Consider the following 12,584-nt stretch of genomic DNA (forward strand, 5'->3'; position numbering starts at 1 on the left):
TGCAGTAGTGCACCAAGATTTCCTATTAAAACTGCAGAGTGGAACGAAAGGAGGACCTTGTTCTGCCTCCCCACTTCCAGTTACTCTCTGAAGACTGGAAAAGAGACATTCTTAAGAAAATTAGGAGGGTAGGCAGGGGAAGGACTAGGAAAAAAAATGGCTTCATCTGCAGTCAGAAGATGCTTTTTAATGTTATTTTTTAAAAAAAAACTCAGCACAATCCTCAAAAGTATAAAGACAGGATTATATATATTATATATGCTGTAGAAATGAAGAAAAAAATACAAAACAATACTGTAATTAGATTTTCAACACCAAGAATGTAAGAATATGACAGTACATTCAGGAACTTAAAAAGTGCCCTTTCAGTAATTGGTGTTGGCAACTGAAACAATCTTTTTTGTACTGTTAAATTGTTATTGTAGCACATGCCAAATATTTCAAATCCCTATACAAATCAGCATCAGAATTTAGGAGCCTGCATCAAACTTCGCAATTTTTATATTTTCATTTTTAACAAAATGCTGACATTTGTATCCCACACTGCCAAACCAACTATTCCCTCCTCTCTTCTGAAGCTCCTCAGACACCTCAAAATCTACTCCAGGGAGTTGAGCAGATTTTGGAGTAGATTCTGGGGCACAAAGGAGGCAGAAAGGAAGAGCAAGTCCCATTGCATAAGTGGCATTCTGCTTATACAGCATTGGATATGACCCTGAGTAGACTTACTGGCATCAAAATAGTAAACTATTCAAGAAAGAAAAACCAGGGACTAACTTTCTATTCTCTCATGATGCATCAGAGAGCTATAAATACCGCTGATCAAGTTTGTTTTGCTGGGTTGCGCACAATTAAGATCCAACATGACATTTCAAATGTAATTTGTGTCAAGGTATTTATTCACAAGAAAGCAGGAAACAAACATGAATTAAGAATATGGAACAGATTGGTTTTGAACTAATTAAGCAGGGATATATGGAAGATGAGACTGAGAATCAGAAGCATGCATAATTTTCTAAGGACCTGTCACACAAGATGTTCAACACAGGCAGAACAAACCATGCCACAGTTGCTCCAAAACCCAGTTGTACTGCCTTTTTCAATAATCAGAGACATCAAGAATTTGTGGTAAATAAATACCACCCAATTTCTAACGTGCATTTCTTTAAATGAAGAATGCTTAAAACAATTTATTACAGAAATGTAAGGGGAAATTTACAGCAACCAAAAAATAGGTTTTATCCACAGCTTAAACTAGATATTTTGAAGCAAGACACTTAACTTAGAGGAGCCTTACTGTACTTTGCTTAAAAGCAATGATATATGTGGAGCACCTCACACAGCTAAGTTTCTAGGAGACATGTATTTATATACTGGCTACACATTTAGAAGCTTTCCATAAACTCCACATTTAAGAGGAGATAATTCTTCACTGGGACTGGGTGGAAGCTAACAAAAGTAGTGCATTAATGTAGCTGAATTAAATATAAATGCATTAACATTCTCTCTGGCTAGATTTCAATAGTGGTAACAAGCTTCTTCAATACATCTGGGGGAAATGTGCCCTGTTATTTCTAGTTTAAAATGTTAATATAAAAGCCAAAATATCCTCTCAGAATGAAAAAGGAAAAGTAAAGAAACAACCTACCATACCTCTGAGAATTCTCATCTTGTTCTCAACTTTGAGGTTTGCATACATACAGGTGAAATTCAAAAAATTGGAATATCATGGAAAGGTTCATTTCTTTCAGTAATTCAACTTAAAAGGTGAAACTAATATATGAGATAGACTCATGACATGCAACGCAAGATATGTCAAGCCTTTATTTGTTATAATTGTGATGATTATGGCATACCCCAAATTAACAATTTCAACTTAATCATAATCATCACAATTATAACAAACAAAGGCTTGACATATCTCGCTTTGCATGTCATGAGTCTATCTCATATATTAAACTCCAGTAGCTAATGAAAACAATTGCTTACATAAACAGACTTTTCCACAATATTCTGATTTTTCGAGTTTCACCTGTATTCACACCCTGGAAAGCCCCAAGTGGCTATGTCTTCCCAATGCATACATACCACATCCATGGGTTTTCTCTTTACTCTTACACTGAAAATTACAAGAAGAAATTTCCCACATTTATAGCAGCTTTCAGTTCTTCCTAAAGTAATCTATTTGCCCAAGAAAAAAATAACTGTTTTCAACTTTGCTAATGCTACACCTAGTTCAGGGGCTGGAAGAATGGTGTCTGCAAAGGCCTTTACTGACATCTGTAGGGTCTTCCCCCACATCTCTCTACCGCCATCAGGCTTGAAAGAAGTATTATGTTTCAGTCAATGGACTAGATAATGTTATATGTTTGGGGGAGGCGGTGGTACAAGAAGACATACAGTTTGAAAAAGCACTCACAGGCCCAAAAAGCTTGACCTAGACTGAAGCCATGATCTTATTCTAAGTATCTGCTATCAAGCAAGATAGCCAGAGCACATCCAAATTCGAACTAAGTTTATTTTGCTGGAAACAAAGATTACATATTGCTTGGAGGAGAGGTTCAAATATAACCTCTCTTCTTGCTCCACTTCAAATAAATGGAGCAAACAAACATCAGCACTTAAAGCTGCCATATCCAAAGTCCAAGGTTGAACCAAAGTCCCTGCCAGCAGAATATTTGGGGGCAAACCGGCAAGGATATGAGCTCCACAAACCAACTTATCTCAAGTTGCCTCCTTTGTGGTTATCACTGCAATGGTAATCAGAATGCCAATTTTGTTGTTTCTGGTGCAAGGAGCAAACTTCATGCCCCACGTCACAAGAGCAGAACCAAGCACCTTTCTAGCAACAAGTGGCTTTGCCAGTTTTGCTTCCTAAAACTATTTCACTGGACATGCCAGCGATATAACTTGCAGGCTTCTGAGGACAAAGCCATATGTTTTGCAACTGACTGGTGGGCTCCATTGGCCCAAATAAAAACATCATCTTTTAAATGTACTTACGGTAAGTTATTAAGAGTAGCTTACAAGGTATGATTTAGGACAGCCTTTCCTAACCTGGTACCTTCCATATGTTTCTGACAAAAACTTCCATTAGCCCTAGTTAGGAAATCATGTTCTGGAATATTATGCAAACATCTGCTTATACTGCCAAAGAAGTTGAAACATGAAGTACCTACAAGGCAAATGCAAGATAGGAGAAGCCCAGATCAATTTTCTTGAATGCTTGTAACTGTATATCCTAAATTATTAAAGGAAAGGGTTCAGCAAGCAAATATAACCATACTCTGAACTCTACAATAAATGGGCATCTTTTACAAAGCAATAATTTTACAATTATAACATCATTATTTCATTCAAGATACAGTGGTACCTCGGGTTACATACGCTTCAGGTTACATACTCCGCTAACCCAGAAATAACACTTAAGGTTAAGAACTTTGCTTCAGGATGAGAACAGAAATCGTGTGGTGGCGGCGTGGCAGCAGCGGGAGGCCCCATTAGCTAAAGTGGTACCTCAGATTAAGAACAGTTTCAGGTTAAGAATGGACCTCCGGAACGAATTAAGTACGTAACCAGAAGTACCACTGTATAGGAATATATTTATCTACCTTAATAGATAAGTTATATTTGTGTGATATATGTACATAATTCTGTCATCTATGTATCTTGCAGAAGACTAAAAGACTCAAATCAATTTCACCATTGTATTTCATCTATTTGCCAAATATTTTCCAGCTATGAAGTCAAGTCATTGTTCAGCAACTAAAAAATACTGTCAAGTTCTATTATGCCTCGTAACTATTCAAATTCTTAAAATTGCATTAGCATTTGCATATCCCAAAAATGAAAAACAATGTAATTTCATTGCGAATTTGCTGTGAAGCATTATAACCTTTCCCCTCCGTTTCCTATTGAGGAAACAACCATACCAGATTCCATTTTATTTTCCCCCCCGTCACCTTTTTCAACTGATCTTCATATTTAACCGATGGCTGTCAACAGTACAGCTTCTTTATCTATTTGAATCAGCAAATACGAAATATGTTGTTGCATCTCTTGGAACCTATTCTGAAGATACCATGTAGCTTTTATCATGAATTTAAATAATCTAATCCTTTCTCCAGTTTACCCATACACTGAGGCTGCAACTCTATGCTCATTTAACTCCTAAATTCAGTTCAAGGGAACTTACTTCTGACTAGACATGCAGAGGATTGCACTGCAAAGCAATCACCTAAAGCAAACAAAGATAGCAGAATGTGTGCTGTGGTAAGTGTCAAATGGAGATGCAAAAGCTCTGAAGGAATATAACACTTCTTGATAGTTTCAGTGGATTCATTTCTTCAGATATATCATCAGTCTTTAACTTTGGACTTGCTCACTTGCCCAAATCACCAGATATGTAGCAGGAACATCTTAGCTGCTGCTGCTCACACCACATCCAAGTGAGCTTGGTTCATTAGTAAAACTAAAGTGCTGCAAATCTGGAGGATGCATACAATTCAGTACTTGAAAAATCCTGCACTGCTAAGGCACTGATGTGGCTCATAGTGGCATTATTGCTTTTAGAATGGGGACAAAGCACATTGGTACAATCAAAGAAGTGTTTACTGGGTGTACTATTGCTCTAGGCAGGGACTGACATGTTGCTTCTAAGTATTAATGATGCGGATCATATATGTTGGGTAGAAGAACTGCTACTCAGTAGTTCATGATCAGTTAATTACTAGGCAAAACACCAAGTTTTCCACAACATTTAAACAGTTGTCTTCTACTCTGCAGTGCTCCTTTTGATATTTTTGTTCACACAATCAGGTAAGATGCTTCAAATGAGTTCTCCAAAAAGCTACCCATTTCAATAGGATAATTTAGGTTCTTATTCATTTCCATTTCACAACCCTGACACAATCACCCGTACTGCATATAAACCGATGCAAAACTATGGTGCAGTTCATCTTCATCCTCAAACAGCATGTGAACTGCTACATATTAGCACCCACTATAACTATCATCTTCATAATATATACTAACACTGATCTCAGTTCTCTGAGTGCCAACATTTATGGACCAGCACTAGCCATGTCCAAGAGGGGGGAAATCGGCAGACCCAGGGAAATCCCAAGAGTTGCCTAACTACAAATATGTTTAGGAGAAAAGCTAAGGACCAATGGCTCCTAGAACCTGGGTTGTGGGCACCAAAACAGAATGCCTAGTCACCACCAGGCGGGGGGGGGGGGGATCAGCAACACTTTTTTATTTATTATTTTGATAAGCATGAACTACTATGCAATTTACATAAGTGACACATTGTTAATATCACATTTTAGCAGAAATTAATACATGTTTGATTTGGTGTTTACAAGAAAAATATTGGTACTGTACTTCCGTTTTCAAAATATTATTCTCTTTATTGTTATACTTCTTCACTTGTTTATCCTTAACATATACTTCTAGGCTTCAAAGCATATACATTTCAGTAATCCTTGAGTGTCAGCCAGGTGCAAAAAATGGCACCCAAACTTTTGGAGGTGCTCACAAATAGAGGCACTTTAGGCACAAAATGCACCTGGCACCCTGCTAATGTTAAACCCTAGAGGAAACCCCAAACATTTGAATGAAGACTGAGCATGCTCAGTGGGTATAGAATGCTGACTGATTGTTTGTGGTAGAAGGAATGAAAACCCATTAAGTCAGGGGGAAGCAGTGGCTGGATAAAGAGACACCTCACACTAACATTTTATTGGAAGCCCCACTTGTACTCATCTTCAGCAGGGATACAAAGCAGCTGAAAGTACACACAACACATACTAAATAACAACAGAGGAAATACCATAAAGTGAAGATACCAGGGAAGATAAAACTGAGAGAAACTACAAGGCATCCTCATGTTGCAAGCAACTGTGTAGGTACAGGTAAAGTGTAGATTTTGTCCAAGTGCACACAAAACAGAATGTACACAGTTAAATACACACAGCAATTGCACTTACGTATCACATTAAGACAGGATTTCCAGCTTACTATGAACAAGCAGGATGTTAGTGCACACAGCCTGTTTAGGTTCAATTTGCTTCTCCCTTTAGACAGTAGGTAAATCAAACCAGGAAGTCAAAACTAAGCTTGGCTTCTTATGATGTGCAAACCTGGCAACCTAATTTGTTGCTTCCAGAACAAGCAGGGTTTGAAACATGCTTACAAACCTTGCTTATTTCAGAGCAACAAGTAGGATGCTTGATTTGCACATCATACGAAGCCTGGTTTAATTGTGCTTTTCTGGTTTCCATAACCTGCTCACATGAAGGGGTGGAGGGAGTGAACAGGCTGTATGAACCAGCACAGTGCTTATTCACAGTATGCCAAGAATCTTGACCACTCTTTCACAAACAAGGCCTGCAGGCTCTAGTCATTTAATTGAATTTTCAAACATCTCCATTATCAAAATATGCACACAGCACTTATATTTGCATTGTTGTGCTTTTTAGCATAGGAATGCTCTCAGCAGAATACTAACTAAATTCTAACACATACTAAATTGGGAGTGTGGAGGAAGGTACCTTGTGAAAGTGATTTCCATTTATACCAACAGAGGATTTGTGGATTTAAGATAAACTGCATTATATATACAGGTAGGTAGCCGTGTTGGTCTGCCATAGTCAAAACAAAATAAAAAATAAAAAAATCCTTCCAGTAGCACCTTAGAGACCAACTAAGTTTGTTCTTGGTATGAGCTTTCGTGTGCATGCACACTTCTTCAGTATCTGGAAGGATTTTTTTATTTTGTTTTGCATTATATATGTGTGAAACAGAATGTCGTCTCTGAGAAGGAGGAAGAATACAACATCTCATCATATAGCCAGTTATTTTGTGTTATTCATGTCAGAATGAGAAGCCCATTTTAAGTATAAACCACACTTGCCAGAGTAAGAGTGCTGTTTCATCAGAAAGTATCTAGAAAAATTGTTCTACAAGCAGTTTTTTTCAAGCCTCCAAGACATATTTTCTGCTGTCATACAGCTTTGTTTGTCACAGCAGAAATGAAGCAGACATTCAAATTTCAATTGAAGAGGCAAAAATAGCAGTCTGATTTATCATGCTAAATTTTACATATAATACCATGGACTTGTTCTTAGTTCTTTTAATTAAACAGCAGTTACTGTAATCAAACTACAGACTTGTTCATATTAGCCTATGGAGATAACTTTCAAAGAACAAAAGCACTTTATAGAACTCGAATGATTCAATTGCTGAAAGGAATATAACAGCATGAACACAACTGAATTTAACTTTTTTGGCTGCCAGTTCATAACTGATGTTATGTGGATAATTTCTTCCTATTAACAGATACATAGACAGCACCAGATAACTTTTATTGTTAACTTTGCGGTGCTGCTTCTGCACTGATATTAAAAGTAACTAATATTCTTTACTAGACATTTTTCATTTTATTTCATTTTATTTTTGTGTATTATGTAACAAATTAGCATTTCTTTTAACAGCCTTTTGCCCAAGGGAGGGTGGACAAAATTAATGGTGCTTTTATTGGTAATTTTAAAAAAAATAGAATTTGACATTTTAGAGTTTAACAATAATGACAGTACCTAAATATATTATGCTAAAAGCTGTAGCTCTCTTAAACTTAACCCATGGCTCTCTACCACACACATTCACTTAAACATGCTTTTTGTATAAAAAACCATGAGGAAACATACTTGACATTTTCATCTCATGCATTGTATTGGATTGTCTTCAACTATGTTCTACTTAAGAGTACAGTGGTACCTCAGGTTAAGTACTTAATTCGTTCCAGAGGTCCGTTCTTAACCTGAAGCGTACTTAACCTGAAGCACCACTTTAGCTAATGGGACCTCCTGCTGCCGCTGCATTGCCAGAGCACGATTTCTGTTCTTAAGTGGAGTTCTTAACCTGAAGCGTACTTAACCTGAAGCGTACTTAACCCAAGGTACCACTGTACAGTATACCCATTGAAATTAATGAGGATGATGAACTTTAATGGGTCTACTTGAGTAATAATGAGTTGCATACAACCCATAATATTTATTGCATCCTCATGTATTTATTCTTAAGGCTTACCTCCTATAGTTGAGAGTGGCAGTCACCTCATGCTAGGATCTAGGACAGAGGTAGGCAACCTAAGGCCTGTGGGCCAGACGCAACCCAATCGCCTTCTCAATCCGGCCCGCGGACGGTCCGGGAATCAGTGTGTTTTTACACGGGTAGAATGTGTCCTTTTATTTAAAATGCATCTCTGGGTTACTTGTGGGGCATAGGAATTCATTCATTTTCCCCCAAAAATATAGTCTGGCCCACCACATGGTCTGAGGGACGGTGGACCTGCCCATAGCTGAAAAAGGTTGCTGACCCCTAATCTAGGAGATGTTATCTTCTATCTTAGCAGGATCATCCATTGTACCCACCTGGGTGTACATGACCCTTCTAATTATTCAAGCTCTATGAACTACACATAATTATTACTCTACCAAACAGCATGAAGAGTCACCATTACTCAGGGTCTATTTCATTCCAGTCCTTTTTTGGAACATTCTGAAGGCCTAAATCTTAAAGGAAATTATCTCCTTAGAGTCCCTGTATGTATAAAGGTAAAGGGACCCCTGACCATCAGGTCCAGTTGTGCCCAACTCTGGGATTGCGGCGCTCATCTCGCTCTATAGGCTGATGGAGCCGGCGTTTGTCCGCAGACAGCTTCCGGGTCATATGGCCAGCATGACAAAGCCAGAGCAGCGAACCAGAGCAGCGCACGGAAACGCTGTTTACCTTCCCTCTGGAGCGGTCCCTATTTATCTACTTGCACTTTGACGTGCTTTCGAACTGCTAGGTGGGCAGGAGCTGGGAATGAGCAACAGGAGCTCACCCTGTGGCAGGGATTCGAACTGCTGACCTTCTGATCAGCAAGCCCTAGACTCTGTGGTTTAATCCACAGTGCCACCTGGGTCCCCCCTGCATGTATAGAGACCACCAAATAAAAACTTATTAATCCCTCAATCCTACCCTATCTCTATATACAATTCTGAACCACAACATATATGCAGGTTGCATGGTCCAAAAACTACAATTTTTTGCATATCAATACAGTATGCTTAATAGTATGTTTGACCACAAAATGCAAATTACAAGTCAAATTATTTCCTTTTAAGTGTGATTTAAATAATGATTTCATAGAATAACAGACCTGTAGATTTGGAAGAGACCAGGATAGTCATCTAGTGCAGGCATGTCCAACAGGTAGATTGTGATCTACCAGTAGATCACTGGACATATGTGGTAGATCAGTGGTAGATCATTGGCTCCCCCCAAAGAAGCTGAATAACTGTGGCTCCTCTAAAAAAAGCTCAATACCTCCTCCCTGAAAAAACTCAACAACTTTGACCTGAATCTCCAAAAAGGGGGTAGATCACTGCCAGTTTTTAACTCTGAGTAGATCACAGTCTCTTGGGAGTTGGCCACCCCTGATCTAGTGCAACTCCCTGCAATGCAGGACTCTTTCAACCAACATGAGGCTCAAACCTAAGAGTCTCGTGGTCTAACGACTTAGCTATCCCGACTATTTAAACCAGTCCATCCTGTTTTGAATATAGACAACAATAAAAAGAGAAAATCAACTTTTACTTAAAAAAAAACTGCACTTTGTTAACTCCCTTATACTGGGGATTTACACTCTCCTAATAAAGACAATCTAAAACTGTTGGTGTCAACTTCTCAATGGACAAATTGAAAAACTTTTCCCTTGTTACCACTTGTAACAAATACCTCACAGAACAAGACCTTTTTCACACGCATATGACATGCCACACACTTAAGGGCTAGATTCACCTAATGAGTTCCATTAGCGCAATTGGGTTTTCCCCACCTCCCCTATGCCCCCATTGCCTATAGGGGAGTCAGGATAACCCACAGAACAGTGCACAGGGGGAAGAGAGGAAAATCCTTCCCTCTGGCAGACTGAAATGCTTGCACTGATGGAATGAGCGCCAGAGCACTAAGAAGAATTGCTCTTCCCTTTCAATCCAACAGATCAAGTTCAATGTCAGTTATTTCTGTAGGGGTAACTCAGGATAAGGTCTTCAACATGTCCTCACATATCGGATATAACAGTTATTTTGCCTGCTTTTTGTTAGTAAAGGAATAATAAAGGCCTGTGGAAATGACCTTCTTTTTCCTGGCTTTGTGTGGATACAGGCAGATAGACACAACCTGGGTAAAAAAGCAGGTTCCAACTGAACACATTCATATAAAGGAATATAGGAGCCAATAACATTCACTTTTAATATGAGCTTACATCATTTTTGTTTTGTTTTGTTTTACTCCTGACACAGTGAGAGTTCCACAAGAGTTGAGAAACTTTTCATGAGCAAGGCCAAAGAACTTGTACATCATAAAAAACTTGATGAACAGCATCTGGACCTATCATCATACATCATAGCATACCTAACAGTGGGGAAAAACTATGTTTACACATGGGCCACTCCACCTACATACGTACTTACTTACACACACATGCACACATACACCAATTATACATATCCAACCTTTATTAATTGTACAACTATTTCAGGGAGGGAGTGGGACTTGTTCTGGCACACCCTCTCTCCACAATCGCTAACTTGCCTATCTAATGAGTCAACCCATTTCCACAAACTTCAAACCTTAAACAAAATGTGGCCATTTCACAGGTTTCCAACAGCGGAATGATAAAACGATGAAATCAATAGACTGCCTCTAAACATCGCCGCTATTTCTCAGCACCAGTGGAAACTAACTGTGGGCCACACTGGTTTCCTTGAAGTCTTCTTCTTCCAGAGCAGCAACCCCCCAAAAAAAGAAAAACCCCAGAAGGTGGGTCCTTCATGGAGATAAAACTCCAATGTCTTTCAGCAATTTCGATACTGGTGGGGAGAGACGCACATACAGATCAGCTCCAAACCCAATGCATGCTGCCGCCGGTCCAGTTATCATCACAGAATCGTAGAGTTGGAAGGGAACCCAGGGTCATCTTGTCCAACGCCCTGCAATGCATGAACCTCAGCTGAAGCATCCATGACAGGTGGCCATCCAAACTCTGCTTAAAACCCTCCAAGGAAGGAGAGGCCACCACCTCTTGTCTGTTCCACTGCCGAACAGCTCTTACGGCCAGAAAGACCTCCCCCCCAAATGTTTAGTCAGAATCTCCTTTCTTGCAACTTGAAGCCACTGGTTCAAGTCCTACCCTCCGGAGCAGGAGAAAACAAGCATGCTCCCTCCTCCATGTGACAGCCCTTCAGATATTTGAAGGTGGCTATCCTATTTCTTCTCAGTCTCAGCTAAACATACCCTGCTCTTTCTACCGCTTGTCATAAGGCTCAAGTTTCCAGACCCTCGATCATCACGGTCGCCCTCCTCTGCACACGTTGGCAGTCCTCCTTCTTGCGGAGTTCTCCTCCCAAACCGATTCCGGTCATTTGGAGACACGCGCGGGAACCGACGGCGATTTTTGCTCTCCCAAAGCAATTTCTGACATTCTCCCCGTCCCTCCCCAAAAAAACCCCACCCTCGATGTCCCCATCTTTGCCCCCTCTCCTTCTAGTTCTGCAGTACAACGAGGGGGCGCCGCCGCCGCCCCCCTCAGGACCGGTTCATCCAGACCTGGTCGCCCGCCCCCCCCCCCCACCCGGCCAGCCACCTTCTCCAAGGCCGCCCCTCGCTCACCAAGCTTCCCTCGGGATTCCTCCAGCTTCTGGATCTGGTTCTCCAGGAAAAGGACGGACACGCCGAACGCCAGCACGGCCAGCAGCTGCAACTTGGGCGGCAGCATAATCCGGAGCAGCCCCATCGGCAGCAGCAGCCGCAGCAGCCGCCCAGCAGCAGCAGCCGCCGCCGCCGCTGCCCGCCTGGTCGCACGTCCGCCAAGGGATCACGACATCACGCGAGGCCCGGGCAGGGAGGCCGGAGGGAGCTTCGGCTCGGCGGCGGGGTGGGGGGGGGGGGCGGCGGACACCACACACACACCGCGGGCAAGGGAAGCGGCGGCGGCGCCTCACATCTCTCGGGAGACGTCGCGGCAGCACCTCAGCGACGGTCCCTTCGGCCACCGACACATCCGAAGAAAACACCTCAGCGGCTCCGTCGGCGACTCCCGCTCGCAGGCACGAGCTCAGCCTGCGCGCGCTGCTCAGCAACCGAACGCCCGGGCGTCCTCACGCCCACCGACGTCGAACCAGCCAGGACGCGGGCTCCGCCCCGGCGCTCGCTTCTCATTGGCCGTCGTTCGCCGCCCTCCCGGCGCCTATTGGCCGTGCCCCTCGCCGGGCCCGCCTGCCGGCGCTACGAAGCAAAGCCCCGCCCAGGGACGTTTGGAGCTCCGATTGGGCGGCTTTTCGTCCCGAAAGCCCGGCCGCTTCCACCTCACCCCCCACCCCCGTCCCGAAGGGATTGGATGGTGCGAAAGGGCCGTTCGTCGCGGTCTCATTGGCCGAGCTCCTTTGCTCCTTTTCCCGTGTTCCGTAGCGCAAGAGGCCCCCGCTGGGGTGTTTGCGGAACTGCCTGACGAGAAGCCCCCCAGAAAATAAAAG

General features: G+C 41.9%; 1 protein-coding gene across 2 annotated transcripts in view; it reads right to left on the minus strand.

Annotated features, from left to right (window-relative positions):
* HS2ST1 (heparan sulfate 2-O-sulfotransferase 1) overlaps window positions 1-11,989 on the minus strand; it is an 83,836-nt gene extending 71,847 nt beyond the window's left edge. Inside the window, exon 1 of one of the 2 annotated variants that reach the window (XM_033151654.1) lies at window positions 11,722-11,989. In XM_033151654.1, the coding sequence (XP_033007545.1) occupies window positions 11,722-11,845 (124 nt within the window). In that variant the 5' untranslated portion in view covers window positions 11,846-11,989. The remainder of the gene's footprint in view (window positions 1-11,721) is intronic. The other variant, XM_033151656.1, reaches the window with a different exon arrangement.
* Window positions 11,990-12,584: the final 595 nt, after the last annotated feature.

The sequence above is a fragment of the Lacerta agilis genome, chromosome 6 (genome assembly GCF_009819535.1).
Source record: "Lacerta agilis isolate rLacAgi1 chromosome 6, rLacAgi1.pri, whole genome shotgun sequence".
Taxonomy (NCBI): Eukaryota; Metazoa; Chordata; class Lepidosauria; order Squamata; family Lacertidae; genus Lacerta; species Lacerta agilis.